The sequence below is a fragment of the Leptodactylus fuscus genome, chromosome 6 (assembly GCF_031893055.1).
Source record: "Leptodactylus fuscus isolate aLepFus1 chromosome 6, aLepFus1.hap2, whole genome shotgun sequence".
In the NCBI taxonomy this organism is placed as follows: domain Eukaryota; kingdom Metazoa; phylum Chordata; class Amphibia; order Anura; family Leptodactylidae; genus Leptodactylus; species Leptodactylus fuscus.
In genome coordinates this window covers 158,039,632-158,061,624 of record NC_134270.1, presented here as the reverse complement: position 1 = coordinate 158,061,624, position 21,993 = coordinate 158,039,632, and the positions used below count along the sequence as shown (strand labels likewise).

At 44.1% G+C, this 21,993-nt stretch overlaps 1 protein-coding gene across 1 annotated transcript in view; it reads right to left on the bottom strand.

Annotated features, from left to right (window-relative positions):
• The window catches only part of LIG1 (DNA ligase 1), an 85,251-nt gene that overhangs the window by 37,557 nt on the left and 25,701 nt on the right, over nt 1-21,993 (bottom strand). Inside the window, exons 3-9 of the mRNA XM_075279134.1 lie at nt 20,478-20,573; nt 12,259-12,363; nt 11,294-11,480; nt 4,755-4,866; nt 4,214-4,327; nt 3,794-3,880; nt 989-1,075 (exon numbers count right to left, since the gene is read on the bottom strand). Coding sequence (XP_075135235.1) covers nt 989-1,075; nt 3,794-3,880; nt 4,214-4,327; nt 4,755-4,866; nt 11,294-11,480; nt 12,259-12,363; nt 20,478-20,573 — 788 coding nt within the window. The remainder of the gene's footprint in view (nt 1-988; nt 1,076-3,793; nt 3,881-4,213; nt 4,328-4,754; nt 4,867-11,293; nt 11,481-12,258; nt 12,364-20,477; nt 20,574-21,993) is intronic.

Here is a 21,993-nt window from a genome sequence, read left to right as displayed (position 1 = left end):
TATGGACCTCCACTGATCTGATATTGCTGACTAAGGCTTTGGTCACACCTGCGTTGGGTGACCATTCGGGGATTCAGTCCCCCATTCAACTTGAAAAACATGGAGAGAAAAGTCCTTCAAGCTGGACCCCATTATAGTTTATTAAAGAGGACCTTTCATGAGTTGGGGCACAGGCAGTTCTATATACTGCTGGAAAGCCGTCAGTGCGTTGAATTCAGCGCACTGTCAGCTTTCCAGATCTGTGCCCCGGGTGAAGAGCTATCGGTCCCGATACTGTAGCTCTTCACAGTCAGAAGGGCTTTCCTGACAGTCTGTCAGGTACTTCCTTCTTCACAGCAGTGCCTATAGCGCTGTACAGTGTGAGCGGGGAGGAACGCCCCCTCCCCTCCCAATAATACTCGTCTATGGACGAGCACTGTGAGCAGAGAGAGGAGGTATTCCTCCCCGCTCACACTGTACAGCGTGATAGGCGCTGCTGTGGAGAAGGACGTTCCTGACAGAGTGTCAGGAACGCCCTTCTGACTGTGAAGAGCTACGGTACCGGTACTGATAGCTCTTTACCCAGAGCACAGATTGGGAAAGCCAACAGTGCACTGAATTCAGCGCACTGACGGCTTTCCAGCAGTATATAGAACTGCCTGTGCCCAAATCCATGAAAGGTACTATTTAAGCAAATAGAGTTGATGTTTCTCAGATCCCCAAGTGGACCCGAAGGACAGAAACCCCAACACTAGAGTGACCCTAGCGTAATATGCATGCAGCATTATAACTAGAGATGAGCGAACACTGTTCGAAACAGCCGTTTCAAATAGCAGGCTCCCATAGAAATGAATGGAAGGAGCCGGCACGCAGACTTTGCCGGCAGCCGGCCGCTTAACCCCCGCGTACCAGCTACGTCCATTCATTTCAATGGGCGTGTGCTATTCGAAACGGCTGTTTTGAATAGCATTCGCTCATCTCTAGTTATAACATTTGTTGCCGCTCTTACCTTTTTCTTTTTTCGGTTCTAGGGATTTATCTTCAAGGCTCTCGGTTTTTTCCTCCTTCTTCTCAGACTTAGCAGTGGTCTTTTTAACTGTTAAAAAATAAGATGCGGTCACTAGATTTGTTTAATGTTATAGCAAGAGGTTGAAAGTCTGAATAGAAGAATCTGTACTGAAAAGCCACAACAATTCTGCAACATCTGTACACATTATATAATAAATAAATGTACAATGTGCAGTATGGAAGCCGACAGGCCACGTAAGGTTTACATACTGATATAGACTGGAGGCTATAGATCAGGAAACCCTACCAGTGTGGCTGCGACATAGCGCATCAATGAGGAGAGATAACGATAACACTAAGTAACTATTTAGGGTAAAGATAATTTTCACTAACCATCTTAGTGCTGACAGTCTGTTCTTTTGATCGGTTACCAATGGACATGACCACAAATGAAGGAACCTTCTCTGGCCTGAGACTTGTCAGAAACCCAGCCATGCTGTTGTTATTGTGGGCAGGTTACATGTATGAGAAGATAACTGGCTCCAATAAGGAGATCAGGAGTTCCTGACACGTCCCAGACCATAGCTCCTTCTTTCATGGTCTTATCCATTGGTAACCGATCGTCCCCACTAAGATGGTTAGAGAAAATCTTTACAACTCTGGAAATATTTTTGGATTATATAGATTTAAAAAAAATCTTTAAATACAGTCTTGTGTAGGATGCAAGGTAGCTGAAGAGTGGGAGGACAGAGAAAGATAAGGGACTGCTGCCAAGAACTGGTGCAGAAGCAGTAACATTTTACTACTACATGGTCCACTTTGGCTGAATTTCTTCAGATCTGTGTTTACCTATCGTAATAAGAAAAAATAAATTCTTTAAATAAAAAAAAAAATCTAAATGTTCACTCTTTACTCTATAATGAATTAGAATGGATTATACATTTTGTGTCTCTCATACATAATATAAAGGGTAAAGGACGTGGGTTTGGCAATAACTTGTGACGGGTTATTTATAACATCCAGAGGGGCCCCAGTTTTTCCAATGTCGTATAACCACTTTCATTGAGCACTACGTAGACTTTGCAAAGTTTGATACCTCCCCCTTCCCCCGATCTGCTATTTGGGGAGACTGCAGTGATCAGATGAGCGCCACGGCTTCACTGCTTACCAAGCATAGTACCGTACACACTGATCTAAGCACCATTCACTTGTGAACAGGCCGTGTGACCAATGAATAGGGTTGAGCGATCGGGATTGGAAAAGATGGGATCCCAATCAGCGATCGAGTAAATTTCACTATTCGATACTGCCTAAAAAAAAAAGATTGGGAACGGAATCCCGTTCCCGATCGCTCAACTTACCTGCACAGAAGCGCTGCCGCTCCCCGTTGTTCTCGCTCCTCTTCTCTCTACTTCACATGCCTGCAGAGTGCCATGCGCGCCATCGCCTCCCAAGCTAGTGTTACAGATGTTGGCAGAAGGCGGGGCTTGTGGCTTAGGAGAGTATGGGCGGGTACTGGGAGGGGAGACGTGAGTGATGCACTCACGTCTCCCCGCCCTGTACCCGTCCACAGTCTCCTAAGCCACAACAAGCCCCGCCTACTCCCTGCATCTGTAACACTAGCCTGGGATGCCAGGGCACGCACGGCACTCTGCAGGCATGTGAAGTAGAGAGAAGAGGAGCGAGAACAACGGGGAGCGGAAGCGCTTTTGTGCAGGTAAGTGGGGGGGACTAAGTAACCCGGAGGATTTTTCAATCACTACACAGCCTTCAATTTTTGGACTCCACGCTGTGTGGTGAACAGGATTGTTTTTAAAATCTGATTTTCGATCATTAAAAAATCCCATTGACTTGCATTAGGATCGGAATTGGGGCCGGGTTTGGATGGAAAATGATCGGAAATCGGATTTTAAAAACGATCCTGAAATCTCAAGATCAGCTCAACCCTACCAATGAATATGATCTACTGGCCTGTTACCAGTGGGGGTGCGAGCTTATGGACCTCCACCGATCTGATGTGGCTGACTAAAGCTTTGGTCACACCTGAGTTGCGTGACCATTCAGGGATTACGTCCCCCATTTCACTTGAAAAATACAGAGAGAAAAGTCCTGCAAGCAAAAGTTTTCTGTCCACATTTTTTGGGTGTAAAGCCGGCAGACTCCATTATAGTCTATTAAGCAGACTCAAAGAACAGAAGCCTTAAAGGGGTTGTCCCATCACAAGGATCCTTTCTATACTGCTAGTTTATGTGGATTGAAGACTTTTCCTAAATGCATTGCTTTATCAAAACTGCTTTGTTTGGCCGCTATCTTAATTTATTCACTTAATTGTTTACACTCCGTTTCTATGTCCCTTTGGATTATCTGCTCATTTGTCAAGTGATGTAGCTGCCTGCTCTCAGGGGTGGAGGGAGGGGCTGGGAGTATCTCTGAGCTGTTTGTGTCTTTTAAGTAGCGGAGCTTCTCAGATAGGGGAGGTGAGAGCTCCGGGATTTCTGAGCTCTTATCAGTCGGTTTAATTGAATTTGGCTGATAAGGGCTGAGATAGGGAGTCCGTTACCTCTGTATGTAATGTAAACTGACTCAAATCCAGCTCTGCTACATGAGCTGCACACTGTGGTAATTCATTTACAACCAATCCCATGCAAGCGAAACCCCGCCACCTATGTGCCAACAAAAGCAGGAAGTGAAGAGAGCACAACAGCCTGCAGGTTAGTGAACAAGCGTCATGGGAATACCCCTTTAACAATAGTGTGACCCTAGCGTAATATGCATGTAGTGTTATAACATTTGTTGCCGTTCTTACCTTTTTCTTTTTTCGGTTTTGGGGATTTATCTTCAAGGCTCTCAGTCTCTTCCTCCTTCTTCTCAGACTTAATGGCGGTCTTCTGAGCTGTAAAAAAAAAAAAAAAATGCGGTCACTAGACTTGTTCAGCGTTCTAGCAAGAGGTTGAAAGTCTGCATGGAAGAATCTGTACTAAAAAGCGCAGTCGGCTTTCTAGCGGTGTATTACACCGCATGTGCCCCAGGAGGTGAAAGGGCCTCTTTAAGAAAGTAAATGAGTAACAAACTACACATATAATTATACAATTTTAATCATTTTATAATAGGAGTTAAAAAATTGCATCATTTTGTTATGAAGCCAGAGTTGGTAATTTTATCTCCAACTCCAACTCCACTCAAAATTGTCCAACAACAAAATTCTCATCTCGTATAATGTACTCACCTTTTTCTTGCAGTGGACGCTTTGCAGGGGGTTCTTGGACATTATTCTCTTCTTTCTGAAGACTGGGCTTTTCATCCACATCTTCTAGTTTCCGTTTCGGTAGCTGCTTACGAGCTTTAAACCAAAAAAAAAAAAAAAAAGATTTTTAGAGCACCATGTTGCTGGACATTATTATATTAATTCCATGGTGCTGTACGTCATTATATTAATAGCTTCTACCCGCGACTTCGTCTGCGGGTTGTTGGCGATAAGGCGCTAATAATTAGCCAAATGTGGTTGGCGGTGATCCGCCTGCGTCCACGTGTCGGCTATGCTACATCTGTGCATATGCGCAGCAGCCCCAGCTGTATGCACATCCATATGGCGAGCAGAGCAAGCTGTGGTACCGCACTGCCTCAAATTGGGATAGAGGGGCCTGCCGTAAAGGGCTTGCAATCTTTGAGGGAAAGGGGATAGAGACAGTATAAAGTAAACAAGAAGATATCTCATCACTCAAGACTGACTGAAGTAAATCAGAAGTCTACATTTAACTCCATATTACCTGTTTTACGTTTAGGGATGCCAGAGGGAGACCCATTGGATGAAGCAGCGCGACTAGTGGTGTCCGGGGAATAGCTGCTGCCAGAAGTAGTAGCTGCTCCAACAGGGACCACCTGGGGAATAGAGAGAAGACCAAGTCTGAGAGGTACAGAAGAAGTTGTGCCAGGGCGGGTAGGCTCATGATTGCTGGACTACAAAATCCATGAACAACACTAAATTTTTGTCCAGTCTTAGAATATTTGGCTAAACTACTAGGCGGGACTTCATTGGCTCCACAAAATGTACACTGTAGGACCGTAATACCGAAAACTTTTTTCTCTTAAATGGTCACCAACTTTTTATGTAACTTAATGGGGTTTTCCAGACAAAAAATTATTATATTTAAAAAAGGTCTGTTAGTACTATTAATAGATTAATAAGTGCACCCAAATACCTTTAACAATGTTTTGAGTGATTTCTGGGTTTCTCTGGGAGCACCTGGCATCTTCTGCATTTGTTTACATGGTGTAACTTCCTGCTACCTTAGTGTGAGAGCCTACATCTACTAGAATGCATTACATCAGCTGTCTCCCTTTCACTCCTCGCTCTATATGCTTGCAGGGAGGGGGCCTGTCTCCCTAGCTATTCCTCCCACTGCTGGATGTCTACCATCTTTAGAAAGCAGTAGGCTCAAGACAAGTACACAGTCAGTAGATGGGGATGGGCAGGTCTCTCTTAACAGCCTCTACAGGTTTCCACACAGCTTTGCCTGCCTGCCCATTGCTCAGAGAGGAGTCTGCAGTTTTTCACAAGTATAAGGAGAGTCTATGTACGTCTGACTAGCTGCTCGTGTTATCACTTTTGCGATGTTAGTCTTAGACAGCAATACATTTTCCTGACTGTGCTCAGATTTAACCTTTTCTATGTCAGAGGTCTTTTAAGCTGTATCATAACCTGGATTTGCAGTTCGGTGTCCTTGGAACTTCTATATTACTTTCATTTGGGCTTTTAGCAGCTATTTGTTTCATATTTTACTGTTATTTCTGGAAAAATGATTGAAACCAGTAAGGATAACAATGGATGGAGGCAGACTGCTTATTATTTATAGCTAGGACTACATGGGGGCTTTTGCAATAATAAGCTGCAGTGTTGCATAGTCAAAGTGGTCATCTTGTGATAGGCAACCTAACACAAACATAGACTGTGGCCAAAACTACAAGTCGGCTGGATCTTTGCATGTGGAGATGCTAGCAAAGATTGCAAAGTAAGTAGCATGTGACCAACTTTTTTCTTTTTTTAATACATATAAATAAAGCCTTTTTTTTGGTTGAACAACTTGTCCGAGACTTGATATTGTGTGACCTGGGTTGTTGCATATCCAGAGTCTTAATCTGGTGAACCAATATGCATAAACAACATAGACTTATGTTACATCGACTCTCCTGCAATTTGTCAGCTGCAGAGGGACGATAACCTTCTTATCTTGTTTATAGGGCATATTCGGGAGAAGCCATACCTTTCTTTCTGTGCTGCTTTGACCCAGTTTTTCGGTTCTAGGCTTGTGAACATTGCATATAAATATAGCTCTCCTCCAGAAGGAAGTTTGTTTAGGAGAGGTTAGGAGGGACTCGTATTAAACTTATAAATAACCTTAACCTAAGGTGACATCAAGTAACCGAACCGTCAGAAGAGTTGTACATGTATAGCACTAGAGCTGCTGCGGTCACGTGATGATCGGGATTACATTACGCTCAACTGTAATACAGCGCTCACCAGTACAATATTAATTGGTTCCGGCACGATCACCGTAAGCCGAGACCACCGTAACCTAAGAATACAACTCTAGGGAAACCTAGTAATTTATTCTCAAGTCCCAAAATGTCAAACCAAAATATGATTACAGAAATAACTAAGACAGATAAATCCTTATATAGATCAGGCTGGGACTCTACCTCCCGTATGCCGAGGCAGGAGATGGACACAGGACAACCTGGCACAGAAAGGTACTTGTAGTACTGCACAAGTACTGCACTGCAGGGGGGGAGCTGTCGGACAGTAGTTTTATAAGTGAAATGTCCAGGCTGATCTGCTTAGTGTCATTGTACATACAGTCTTAAAAGGGTTATCCTGGATCAGAAAACATGGCTGCTTTCCCCTTCTCAGGAAGTGACATCACGTCCATTGGTCACACGGTCACGCAGCAGCTCAGTCCCAATCATTTGAATGGGACTGAGCTGTAGCATCGCCATGTGACCAACCGATGAGAAGCAGCCATGTTTTCTTAATCAATATAACCCCTTAAATTTCAGTTATTTAGGTGGGGTTTTTTTAGATTACCCCGGCCTTATAAAAGTGTGACGTGTCCTGGATAAATGCAAAATGCAAGACCACCACCCATCATTCACATAAAGGGAAACTTGAGGCTTCTCAGGCAATTTCCAGTTAGCCATTCACACAGTCAGTATTTGGTCAATATTTTGCATCAGTACTTTTAAGACCAAACCAGGGACAAGTTTTTCCATCCTAGTTTTTCTCACGCCTGGTTTCGGCAAACATTGAACCAAAACACTGATCAAAATAGCGCTGTGTGGAAGCGTTCCTAAAGCCACCTCGCGAATCGCTCAGAAATAAAAGCAGCAGCCCGGATGACTTGCATAAGCTCCTGTTTGATGGATAACAGTGTGAGAAATATAACTCAAGGCTAGAAGACATGCGGCTGCCGTACCGTCAGCATCCTTCTCTAGGTTAGATAAGCTTTCGTCTCGCTCCTCACATTCTATTCTCATCAGGTCAAATATTTTGTTTCTAGAACTTTTTGATGGTAAATACAAAATATAGTCACCATTATCCCAAGTTACTTATTACATTGCCACATAAAAGTACACAGCCTATTCACATGAAGTAGGTACAATGAGTTCACCAGGGGCCTTGGTCTTCCCTCTAATGACTATGCTGGCTAAGACAGTTCACATATGCGCTCATACTCAATGCCCCCTTCTCCGCATTTTTCGGGTGGTAATCCCATGGACCCCATTACAGTCTATGAGGTCCACGGTTTCCTAAGGTAACCATTTTTTTTTAATACAGATAAGGTTTCCATTCGGTGTGTGTGTGTGTGTGGGGGGGGGGGGGGGTAGGGTCCTGAGCGGAAACCAGAATTCAGATGTGAGCCTAGCCAAACAGTCTCTCCATACATCTTATGAGAAGTCCAGACTTCGCACCTAAACGATATGACTAGTCCGAATCATGGATTTGGAGTTGGAACCAATTTCGGGTGATGTCTGGAAAAAAGTTAGACTTTGGATTCAAAATAAATTTCAGATTTAATCATTGCAAAAAACTAATAGCACGTAGGGATGTTCATCTCCTACCTTTACTTTGCTGGTCCTCGCCACCATTTTCAAATTCTTCTTTTGTCTTTATGCATATTATACTTAAAGAGCACAGGGGGAGTTCCTCCTCTGAGCACAGCATCATCATCATCGCCCACAACACCGCCTCTGCGTCTTCTTTATGCCGCCACCTGTCTCAGTTCCCTACCTCTTCGCTGCGTCAGGGAAATGAGCCAACTGCGCATGCGCGGGATTTTGATTTCCGAAGTGGCGCTCGTTGGCTGCAGTGAAGAGGCAGAGAAATCACACTGAGGTGTCAGGAACATGAGACAGTGGCGGTGCTGCGATGGATGACGATGCTGTGCTCTGAATAATTTGAAAATGGCGAAGAGGACTTGCAAAGTAAGGAAAGGAAACTACCATTCCATTTTGGTCCTCTGGTAGGGTATGACACTGCAGCCTTTAATCAAAACCAAGCAGAGGAGACAAGAGACAAGTGGGGAATTTTTTTTTTTTTTTTTTGGGGGGGGGGGAATTTATTACAACTGGAGCTGCCTTTGCCAGTCTTACGGCACCGACGTAGAATTCCTATATAGTTAATGCCAGTTTTCTAAGTTCTAATAGATATGAGTTCAACCATCCCTGCCCAAACACAACCCAACCTACCCCAGCCCACTTTAGCAAAAAGTGACAAGGGATCAGGTACATTTTTGGTGCAAGAAAGGGCTACATATTAATATCCACCTAGAGTAGATAGGTTGATAAAGTGGTTTCCTTGAGCCACTTTGTCCTGGTTCTAGCGATAAGCAGGGGAGGGGGGGTTTAGTGAACTGTAGGACTGAACTCTGACCAAAATAATTCCTAGATATAGGCCGGTTTAGTAGAGAGCAAGATGAAAAGCGCGATAACAACCCCCATAGATTTAACAAAGAATAGAGTATCTGGTTAAGTGGAACATAAACTTCAACACCTCCGATTTAAGCAGGTTTTTATTTGTCACTTTAATACGCTTAGACCTTTCTGGCCAGCATCCTAAAAGCGGTGAGCGATACCGAGCAAGAATCTATTGGCCGAAGTCCAGGCTACAGTTCTAAAGTGTCATGGCAATCCTAGCAGCCATAGGACTTGCCATGTTAGATGTGTCGCTGCACCTGCTCGAACAAGTGGTTGCAGATAAACAACAGCCAATGATCATTTCATTAAGCACTAAAAGCAGAGTGTAAATGACATACTTGAGGTATTTTCCAATGTGTTAATGCTTGTGTACAGTGAGATGGATCGTAGCTCCCTGTGATACGGATTGGAAAACAAAACAAGTCAGGAATGCTCCGTCCCCAACATTTAAAGGGCCAAGGAACTAATTCAGCAGATAATAAAACTGCGGCTTATTGCTTATGAGCTGCTAATACCCTGCACACACACACACAAGTAAGGGCGGGTTCACGCCAGAGCCCGGTGTCTCCTCTTTCAGGTTTCCGTCTTCTGCTCGAGAAACTGGACAGGAGACGGAAAACAGCAGTCAGTTTTCAAACCCATTCATTTGAATGGGTTTGCGAAGTGTCCGCCCGTGAGTCGCTTCTGGTCTCTGCGGCGAAACCGTATTTTTTTAACTGGACACAAAGTCGGACATGCAGGACTTTGTGTCCGGTTAAAAAAAAAATGGCTTCACCGCGGAGACCACAAAACGCGTGGACACTGTCTGTCAGGTTTCCATCTCCTGTCGGCAGAAAACGGAAACCTGAAAGCGGGCACAGGTGTCAACCTGGCCTGACTGTTTATACAAGTGTCCAATATGGGCCTGGCTGTCACTAAGGAACATTCTACTCATCCTCATAGTCTCAAACAGATAACCTAAAGGAGTTCATCAACAGCAAAGGCTCACTGTCCCTTTAAGAGTGACGCAGGGAATGAGAACTAAGACAATTTAGAGGAATTTTTCTTTCTGTCCCCCTCCCACCACCCATGTAGTGTTTTATTAGGATAGGATTACATCACCGTTGTTTAATACCTGCTGCACTCATTTGTCACAGGATAAGAGCAACAGACATTAAGTGACAGATGCAGACTGAGTCTTCTCTGTCGGGTGTTCAGCCATGTGTTAAAAAAACATAATGGAAGCTTTCTTCCTCTCCCGTTACAAAACTAAGGCTTCATGTACACGACTGTGTGTGGTCTGCGGGTCAGTGAACACGGTATGGATTGGAATCAGTGTGTCATCTGTGATTTTCTCTCACCCGTACATTTAAAGGAATTGACAGACGCCAATAAGGACAGGTACAGGACCTACTCCATATTTAGCGACTCCTCACACAGATGCAAAAAGTATGGCTGTGTGTACGGGCCCATTGAATTGTATGGCTAAGTACTTTTATGTGCAAAATGACGTCATGAGCATGAGGCCTAAACAAACATCATGGAAGAAAGTCTCTCTCACGTCGGTGGAATCAATGGAAATGAGCACAGACAGAGAGCGCTCCGTCTGTCTCCATGACTAAAGTTAATGTCTGTTGCTGTCATCCTGTGATGGATGACTGCACCGGACATTAATAATGGCAGTGTGACTGTAGCCCTACGTAGGTGAAATAGTTTAGGAATTTTTGCCTAGCAAAAAAAAAACCAAAAAATTCAATGCCTGCTCAGCCAATTTCTAGCCCCAATGATGAATGGATGAGCAGGCATTCCCTGCACATGGAGACAGGACCAGCAATGAGAGATCAGGCTCCCCAGATGGGGATGTGTGAGGATCTTTATTCTCTAAGACATTTTAGGACTTTAAAAACACCATAAATATATATGGAGAGAGAAACAGAAAGAAAGGAGAAAATCAAAAAATATGGACCTCGGAGACAAGCACCTATGATATGAGATAAGGCAGAACCATCATTCCATTTACTTTTATAACCTGTCTGACGGTTATACAAGAACGGAGAAAATAAAGAAGTAAAGGTTGTCATAGCAACTCCTTTCAAGTAAAAAAAAACCTAAAAACTTTGCACGTCTAACATCAGATTATTCTAAATTTTCACATTCTCCCTCATTAACTTTAATAAGCGCCAATCCATTGCCGACTCTGTAAGGAGATGTAGATAATACAAATGCGCCACCTACTGGCTGATTTGCAAACCTCACTTAGTCATATTTTGTCCACCTATTCTATATAGGACTATAGTATAGCTTCCCTCTCCACCACTCCTTCCCATTCAGACACGACATGGGATCTCTACTTTACCTTGGCATCATCGGTGTTTTTTTCTTTCTCTTTTTCTGTAGTCGACACGTCAACATCCATCGACTCCTCTTCGCTTTCGCTCGAAACAAGTTTCACAGCTTTCGCTTTCTTTGACACAGACTTTACGGGAGAATCTGCGTCATCCGTCGGTAATTTACCATTTTTTTCTTTCAGTGGATGCTCGGGACTAATAAAAGGGAAGATAAGTCGTAAAAGAATGAAAAAATACACAAAGCAGATCTATAAGTAAAGTCATGAGACAGAGCGCACCATAAGGATATGGCATCACTTTCTGAGCGGTCGGGGTCCAACAAAAGGGATCCCCTCGACACAGGGCTGCAAAAACTATAGCTCTCTGCATGGGCCGATTAAAATGTATAGGTCTGTACGTTTATTTTCAAGCGCATGTGAATGGGGCTGAGCTGCGGCACAGAGCACACATACAGCGATGTGCCTAATTTTCTACAAAGAGGCATATACCGGAACGCTGCGATCTCTTGAAACAGGTGATCGGTGGCAATCCGGGGTATCTGACCCCTGGCAATGTTAAACTTATAACCTATCCTATGGATAGGTCAACAATTGGTAAACCCAAAAAACCCTTTTAAGGCCCCACGGCCCAAAAACGCCGCAATTTGCCCACGGTGGAAATTACAATACTTGCAAAGTGAATGGGATTCATGCAAATCCCATTCCACTTTGCGGGAAAAAAAATCGCAGCGCGGACTCGCCGTGATTTTCAAAACCATTGCGGTTTTGAAAATCGCAGCATGTCAATGCGGCTTTCCTGTAGATAGAATTGTAACAGAAAGTCCGCGGAGGAAAACTCTGAACTTCCTGTTCAAAGCACTGTGGGAAGAGCCGCGATGTGTTCACGCTGCGGTTGTTCCCGCAGAGCTTTAGCACGGCGTTTCCGGCCCAAGAGGCCTTAACCTAAAGGTCCACACAAAATTACATCCACTCACCTTTTTTCTTTGCCGCAGGATTTCTTTCCATTAGACTCATTCTCAGCCTTCTCCGATTTTTTTGGCTTTTTAGTAACAGCCTCTGCTTTAGGTTGGAAAAACGACCTTGAAGAGTTAAAGGAGAAGACGTGATTAAATGTCATAATAAATCAAATTATGGCGATAAAACATAACACATAGAACACTAAGATACATGATGAAAAAATCCACTAGGACATTTACCGCTCATTCAGACTGGCTAATACACAAAGAGGTTCCTATATGACAATATGCTGTAACACGGCATTTGGACACAGCTCCTCGGGAGGAAATTTCTAACTTTTTACGCTGCTAGACTAGCACATGCAGAAAGCCACAGGAAGGTTGTGGACTGAACTAAGGGCTAGTTCACACGGCGTTAAATGAACTATGTGTGTACACATTCCGTCGTCAGCATTCGGCAATGGATTAGGCCGGAGCCTCGCGCTGCGGCTGATTCGGCTGCAGAGTTCGCGGCAAGATAGAGCAGCTCGCTTCTTTTTTCCACTACTAGCTAGCAGAAAAGAAGAGAGCAGCTCCCATTGAAGTGAATGGGAGCCATTTTTGGCAGCAGATTTTGAGGCGGATTCCACGTCAAAATCCTCTGCTAACAAAATCCTCTGCTAACCCCCCCCCCGTGTGAACTAGCCCTAAGGCCTACTTGTGAATGAAGCATCAATGTGCTTGTGTGACCAGGACTCAATGGAGTGCTGGTCACAAAAGCGCACTGGTGCTCCATTCACAAGGAGACCATAGGGGGACTTTCAGACCGCCACCTTCCTGATCACGGGGGGACCTGGAAGTCTGGCCCCCAGCAATCAGACATTTTTCCCCTGTTCCAAGTGTTCATTGTGGCACACTCCCTTTTTAAGCTTTACTGTTCAGTAGGCGGTCCCGACTTCCTGCTCCAGCCTCGGACCGCCCATCTGACAGTACAGAGCCTAATTAGCATATTGATTGGAGGACCCGAGATATAAAAGGGATCACCGCGCTCAATTACATTAAGTGGTTCAGAGGCGCATTGAATGGTTCTATTCACAACCATAGAAGGTGAGGAGTACTCTTACCTTTGTTTCTCTAATAGTGCCATACGGTACTTCACTATTGGCAGCTCAGTGCTGTTTTCTGTTTTTTACTTTAATTAGCATATTGAGTGTTGAAACTAACACCACCAAATTGCTCAGGAATGGTGGGGGATAAAATTCCAGCTGTGTCAGAATCAGTGGAGCGGAGCCTATTGAAGGATGCAAAGTGTTGGATTTGGTGGAGTTGGTGAAAGATCCCTTTAGGGCCCCTTCACACGGCGTAAGCGCGCCGCTCATATAGACACGTATACACGTTTCCGAGCGCAGCGCTTCAAAACAGAGCCCATTGAATTCAATGGGCTTGGTTTTGAAGCGCCGTGCTCAGACACGTGTATATGTGTCTAAATGAGCGGCGCGCTTACGCCGTGTGAAGGGGCCCTTAAAGTCCAAAAATACACGACGAATTAGGACACTATTGAAAACTGAAGAGCATTTGTGCACATGTACTGTACAAACAGCCGATATGTAAAAAGCACTGCGGCAGATTTATTACGTCTTCTAAGCCAGGTCTCTGGAATACAAACGTTGCAGTGTTTTTGCGCAAAATCTGGTTTGGTGCATGAAAACTGCAACTTTTTAAAAGCTGCAGCACCTTCACGACTAAAAGGGGCAAGACTAAGGCAGGAAGAGGACGGAGACATAAATGAGCTATGAGCTGCCGTGCGGACAATGTGGTGCACACTCTGCCCGCTCCAGGGCTCTGAAGACTGGTAAGGGTAACTCCAGTCTTCCTAAATATACCGAATCGCCCCTACAGATTCCCTACGAGCCCCTCACCTTGCCCTTACTATAACACACCCAGAGTTCAAGCTGTTTAACGTAAATGATGTATTTTTTAATCTATTAGCTCTGTAACATGTGCTTTGCACCCACTAGCACGATCTTCTTTCAAAGGGTGTTAACTAGCCTTTAGATTTGTGAAGTCTCAAATCTCTGCAGCTGTCAGATACTCTTGCAAGTCCTTTTTGAGTGACATGAAACCATATCCCCATGTGTACTCCATCCCACATGCACTGGGCTTTTTATAAACCTGACCCGTAGAAGAAAGAACAGTGGGCATTCTAAAAGGGAAAAACAAAAACATGTGCGGCCCTTTATACAGGGGGTCAGAGGTCCTGAAGGGTCAAAGGATCCAACACGGCCTTGAACTTTTTAGTATAACTTTTTGGACTGTGGCTCACTATGGGGGGGGTTTGTTCCCCATTTTTATACAATTTAATTCCTTTTCTATCTACATAAATGTGCCAGAGAAGCGTCACACTGGTGTAAGAACATGGCAGCTATACCAGGCAATAGTTGTTCCGAGTGCTGGTTTTGGTACAAATACCCAGTTGTCTGAACGCCGCCATAAATAGCAGCCTTGCTACATGCAATGTCCTAGGAGACAAAATGATGCTGCTATATTTAAAGGGGTTTTTCCACTTTAAGGCCGGATTCACACAGGGCTTTTTGGTCTGGAACCAGAGGCGGAGGCCACCTCAGGTTCCGGTCCAAAATACGGGTAGCTGTGCACTGCACCGGCATCCAGTGGCGCGCTCCGCTCCGGATTAGGCCCAAATGAATGAGCCTAGTCGGAAGGAGGGAGTGTCTGCAGGCCGAATCGCGAGGCGACTCCGCCTGAAGAATGAGCATGTCCGTTCTTTGCCGGGAGCCGAAACAAACCGCTCCTGGAAAAAAAGAACTGACCAACTCCCATTGATTTCAATAGGAGCCGTCATTTTGGTCAGGATTTTGAGGCGGATACTGCCTCAAAAATCCTGAACAAAATACCCCGTGTGAACTCAGCCTAACAGTTGTCACATGGTTGCATTAAAATCAATTTATTTCAATGGGGCTATTCATGTAACTTTTTTCTTTTTTTGGTCCATTTTAATGGGCAATCAAAAAATAGGACACATCTTATATTTGCTTGTTTACATGGACTCCTCTATAGACTCAACCCTACGAGGGATTTGTGTAAACGGGTGCACCTTTAATGTGAAAAATGTCTGTTTTTTTGTGGCAGTTTTGCGTCATGGCCGTCTGAATAAAGCCTATGGTTCTATTCATACAGCTGCATTAAAGTCATCTTGGATTGTTTCTCACGGCCGATTTGCATTGCGGCTATGTAAATGAAGGTGAAAAGCCTTACAGGGGGTAAGTGATGGCTCCACAAGGTGAATACTGAAGAGATGTGAATAGACATATGTCCGCACAAACACTCCACTCACATGGGGCCATCCTCGCCTTCACTTGCATCATCTTAGTATGAATATATCATTTCCATGTGGCGGGGTCAGGAGGCCGGAGTACTGACTGCCAGTAATCACTCATTACCCTTCTCCTGGACGTAAATAGCGGCCGACCCCGATGGCAGATCAGTCCTAATAACAGTCTAAGGGCATGAAAACCTTGTCAGCTCACCAAGCCTGCAATACCCACTGCCACAAATAGGAAAGAGGAGAGTCCTGCACCCTGTAAGAACTTCTTAGGAAACCTTACAGCTTTATTTGTTACTGACATCATCATCTTTTTTGGCTTAGGGGTTTCGAACCGAACAATGGGTTCACAACACAAGCAGAGCGAGATGGAAAACATATGTTGTCAATTTCACCACCTCCACATCAACCCCAAATCTTTGTACGTTCCTGTACGTCTCAATCCACTGATTCTGGCACAGGTGGATTTTTTTCTGTAGCTCCCACCATTCCTGAGCAATTAGCACTGGAAGTTTCAGCACCTAATCCTATTAATATTATAAATGTGAAAGTTTGTGTGTTTGGATGTTTGTTCCTCAATCACACAAAAATAGCAGAATGGATTTCACATTATGGGGAAGTTGCAGGACATTATAATGTGCAGGCATGCCAGGTCACGACCACTATGGGGGGGGGGGGGTCCTGTGTATTAGCACAATGAGACAAAGATAGGAATGGACTGAGCCAAAGTTAAAGCAGGTGGAGCTTGAAGTGGATCTTATATCCTTCCTGCTAATATTATAAATGTGAAAGTTTGTGTGTTTGTTACTCGATCATGCAAAAACGGCTGAATGGATTTGAATGAAATATGGCACATAGATAGATTGTAACCTCGATTAACACATAGGCTACTTTTTATCCTGGTAAATGACATGGATTCACGACTGTTATGAATTTATGTTCACATACTATATTACACTGCTCTTAGCAGCAGCTTATCTCAGGTCCCAGGGCTGTTAGCTCTCTGTGTAAACACTCAGCGAACACACATTTGTATATTATCTGATCTGCTCCAGGCAGCGTGCTGACAAACCCCTTTAATTCAAATTGGCAGTTTGCTACTTTTAAACATGCCGGGAAAAAGAAAATCTAATTTGTCGCAAAATTCTAAAACAACGGCAGCTATGAAGGAAGCCAGAAGTCACAGAGGTCTCCTCAAGCAGAGCTCAGGGGGATCATAAATGCCAACAACACGCTCATTATATGACGTCCCAGCAAGCTGCTGAGATGCCAGAACAATCACGGGCACAGCGTGAGGAACAAGTTTAGTGAAAGGCCAGCTTGAGAGCTGCCGAAACACTGGAGCAAGCAGATTATCAATGCCAACAACAGGCTCATTATATGGCGTCCCAGCGAGCTGCTGAGATGCCAGACAATCACGGGCATGGCGTGAGGAATGAGTTCCGCAGCAAGACAGGTTGGGAGCTGCCGAAACGCCAGAGCAGATGAACCATTGACGGCAGCAATTTGCTGAATATAGGCGGATCATCAACACCAACAACATGCAAACGAAGTCGCGGGCAGAGGCTAGTATACTAAATAAGCTCTTTATTGTCAGGTGGGTAGTTCTAAATTTTCTGTTCCAGCCCAGCTGACAGAGCCTAATTAGCATATTGGGTGCTGAAACTAACAGCAGTGATTGCTCAGGAATGGTGGGGGCTAGAGAAAAAATTCCAACTTTACCAGAATCAGTGGAGTAGGATATATTGAAGGATGCAGTGAGTTGGAGTTGGTGAAAAGTCCTCTTTATAGGGTTAATCCAAGACCTAAAGTTAATGACTTTTCCTCATTCATACAATTTTGGTCTTGGTCTGATACCCGACATCTCAATGGACCACCTGTCTCACACCTAGCCTATATAAACATAAACAGATGGCCATGTACACTGTGCAGACCCCCACTGACCATCATAATGTTCTAAGGAAGGGGTATGAAGGGGGTGCATTCCTCCTAATCAGGCAGTAACATCACATTCATTAGCCACATGACCATTTTGCAACTCAGTCCCATTCAAGTGAATGGGCTGAGCTGCAATACCAAGCACAGCCAGTATACAATTTATGGCACTGTGCTTGGCAAGTAGTGAAGAGCCAATAGCAATCGATATTATAATCACGGATAACCCCTCCAAACATTAGGTCTCGGATAATCCTTTAAAGAGGATCGGTCACCGAGTACACACTAAATACCATACATCACCTGATTCTGGTTGCACCCCTTATCAATTTGGAATGTTTATGTTTAAAATCTGCCCCCCTTTCAAAAGTTTCAGCCCTTGAAAGATTATATGCATATCATCTCTTATTCCACAAGTGGGCAGTATCCCTTTAATTTCTATAAGAAAAACAAAAGATTTCCATCCACTTGAAGAATAAGAGCTCGTTTACATATAATCTTCCAGGGTCTGGAGCTTTTGAAAGGGGGACAGATTTTAAAAATAAAAATGTAAAATTGATCAGAAGCGCAACGAGAATCAGAGTTCTGGATGTTCCGCTTATTATCCTTCATATTCTAATTTAGATCTCTTCATATTCCCTTGTAGGTTATATCTTTATGCTCTGAATAAGGGTCAATCAACCGTCATTGAAGAGACAGTAATGAAGATAGAGAAGATGGAGCTGGGTCAGGTCACTCATGTTGGGGATTTTAATATGGCAACTGATGTAACCTTATAGGACTTTTATAGAGTTAGGAGAGACCTAACTTTGCTTAAGAAAACTATACTGCCTCCATCCATCTAAAAGAAAGAAAGAAAGACAGACAGACAGACAGACAGACAGACAGACAGACAGACAGACAGACAGACAGACAGATAGATAGATAGATAGATAGATAGATAGATAGATAGATGTGAGTGAGTTCTGGTATCTCACCCCCCAGATTTCTGACAAGTGTGGTCCAGGGCGGGTCTCGAGTAGGCCTCAGCCCCAGGTGTGAGTCCTGGGCTCATTAAACACTGCAGACCCTGCACTTCAGATCCTGGGAGTGGGAGGAGGCGCCTGGGTCTGTCCTGCTATACTGCGAGACTGGACTGTGTTATCTATCTGTTGCTGTGGCTGGTAGTAAGTCACACGTATAGTTTTGTTCAGTTTAGTTAGTGCTCAGACGAGCAGGTTTTTGTTTGATGTTTTTGTACCTGATGTAAGGTTTATTTATTTTTGCTATTTTTACAAATAAACCTGTTTGCATCAGATATTGTGTCCCCGTCTCTGACTTGTTGAATTCGCACCACTGCTGCTACCAAGATACCTTCTATACACACATATATATCTCTACACACACATATGTATGTGTGTGTGTATGCACGCGCACTCATGCTTTGGCGAAAACTCCGCAGCTCTGGTGTGCATGAAACTAACATACATAAAAAACAACTAATTATATTATTATTAATAATAATAATAATCAGTTGTATATATTTATTGTTGTGGAGTTTTTAGCCAAAGCACCGACTATTTTTCAAGTGATTGAGTCCTATGATAGCAAATTTATAACAACTTACAGAAACATTAATAACTGTATAATGAAATGCAAATAAAAAAATTTTTTTGCACATCCTTGAGTAAGGATCACTTACAGATCCTATATGGTATCCTGTGGCCCATTTGCACACAGATGGTACAGCAGGGCTCACAGGTCCTGACGCTCGTGGGTTGCTGAAACTGGTGTGTCCCAATTGGTCGCATAAATGCTCAATTGGCAAAAATCTGGTGATGGGCTACGCCCAAAAAAAGTGGTGTAATCTGATGAAGACTCGTGAGAAATCCTTGCTGTGTGTAAATGAGCATTATCCCCCCCCCCCATGTTGAGCTGTTACTGTCTCTCGTGACGCCTGTCATATTGCATTGCTTCCCAGATCATTGCACCAGTGTGTGGCTCCAAGAAAAGGCAAGCATTCACCACAAGGCCTCCATACTTGAACATGACCATTGTCATGGTTCCAGTCCATAGTTGTGATCCCAATATAAAGCTCACATTGTACTTTTTTTTTTCCTATCAGTATGTCTTTGGAATATGGGAGGAAATCCACGCAAACATGGGGAGAACATACAAACTCCTTGCAGATGTTGTTTCAGCAGGATTTGAACCCAGGACTCCAGTGCTGCAAGTCTAACCACTAAGCCACTGTGTTGCCGCTACGCTTCTCTTTCTTGACACCACACAAAACGAGGGCAATAACAAGACACGTAATCGTGGCTGTGACACCAAAATTTCCTTCTGCCAAGTGCCTTGAAATGGTCCAGGCACAGATAGGGGTGTAATGGTGCCACCTCTGTCTCTATGGTGGCTAAGGAAATTGTAGAAGATCCCTGTGCTTGTCGATGAATCAAACTGGTAGGCGGTCCAGAGCTCAGTTACTCTGCTTACGTGCTTTTATGTAGCTTCTGCTCCCTACAGATAGGTCACAACAGCCTAGATCGTGGGTAATTCACCAAAATGTCCACCCCACTTCTTTCAGTCCAATGATGTGCCCACTCAGTATCTGTCAACTAGTAGACACATTTTTGGCAGCCAACTATTTCTCGCAAAGAGTTACACTACCCAAAAGTACCCATCTGAGAGTCTTTTCATGCCCTTTGTGGCAAGATCCAGTCTCTAAATAAATCACACTGTATGGTGACACCCTCCAAGTTTTGTATGTTTTGCTGTTCTCTCCTAAAGTTCACCAAGTCAAGCACCAGGCATTGTGATGAAACTGCATGGACTGTTCGACAGAAGGTCTCCACCTAGGAGGACAAAAACCCCTATCGCAGTCATCGCTGACTATTAGACAGCTCCTACCACACCGTTATAATATAGACGATGACAGTACACCCTGTAACTGTATACTTCAGGTCTCTTATATTACTTAGGAGAACATAGACAGAAGAGTACTTACACTGTGCGCCACTGGGCAGATATGGAACTGGATCTGGCTGCCCATGTGATGCTGGGATAACGCGACATGGGTTTGATAGCATAGAGAAAGAGAAATCTAAAATCAAGATGGCGTGTGATCAGAAGTAGACAGGAGAATGAACTGTAAGGATCTAAGTGTAATATACATAACAAGTACAGAGTATGATGGACAATCCGCTGGTGGAAAGAGAGTTTTTGTTGCAGCCTGGCAGTAGTAACCACATACTAATTACTGCCAATTACAGGCGACAATGACACGCAAGCACAGGTGCGGCCTGCAAGGTACATGCAATTACCACGCTCAGGGCATGTCATGTATGACCATTATAGACAGTATATTAATAGGAGTTAGAATCCAAATCGCACAGGCTATTGTCGTGAGTGAAAACAGTCATGTCTTCTGTCCTCCATAGAGGACAACGGAAAAACATCAGAAGCCCCGTGTGACCGTTCTCTACCTGACATTTCCTACAACCAGAAGCCTGGGAAATAGGATTTATAGCTTCCATCTGCTGAGTGGGCTTTGGTTATCTGTTCTGTCAGGGTGAGTGGTATTCCACCTGTTCTGTAAGAACATAGGACAAATAGCAGGCTTCCTCTTACACTTACTACAAGTTGCTGCTGAAAGCTCGGTATTCACAACTGGCTTGGATTTAGAGACATAACTTGTTGCGGATTATACCTAATGTGAAAACAAGGGATATTTTACACCTAAAACCTAAGAAACAGCACCATCTTCTGTTACCAGACGAGGTATACACCAACAAGAGAAAACCAAATATATATATATCTGCAAACTTACTGCTAGGACTCTGGGCGATCACCTGCCCAGCATATGGATATATGCAAAGACAGTGATACTATATAAATCAGCTGGAATTCTGGGATGTCAGGGGTTTCCCAGAAGTCAGCAGCAACTAGAGATGACAGGTTTACAACTGTGACGGCAAACTTAGCCTTCCTATAGGCTCTTGTCATGGGAACACGTATGCTGTAAACAAACAGCAACCAAAATATAAAATGCTGCACCCAAGACTTAAAGGGATCCTATCAGTGGATACCCTTTTTTTTTCTGACTAACACGTAGGAATAGCCTTAAGAAAGGCTATTCATGTCCTATCTTTAGATGTCTTCTCCGCGCCGCCATACAGTAGAAACTCCGGTTTTCTTCGGTATGCAAATGAGTTCTCTTGCAGCACTGGGGGTGTCCCCAATGCTGCGAGAGAAATCTCCAGCGATGCCTCCATCTTCTTCTGGAACGTCCTCTACCTGTGTCTTCTTCCATCCTGGGTTTCAATCTTCTAGGCCTCGGCAGTGAAGACTGCACATGCCTAGACCACAAGAAAATGGTCGCTTACTTAGTAAGGGCTCGTTCACATCTGCGTCGTCGGTCCTTATTGCAGGTTTCCGTTTCCTGCATAAAACAGATGCAGGAGACGGAAGCCTGCAGGAGACTTTCTCACCCATTCATTTGAATGGGTGAGAAAGCTGTCCGG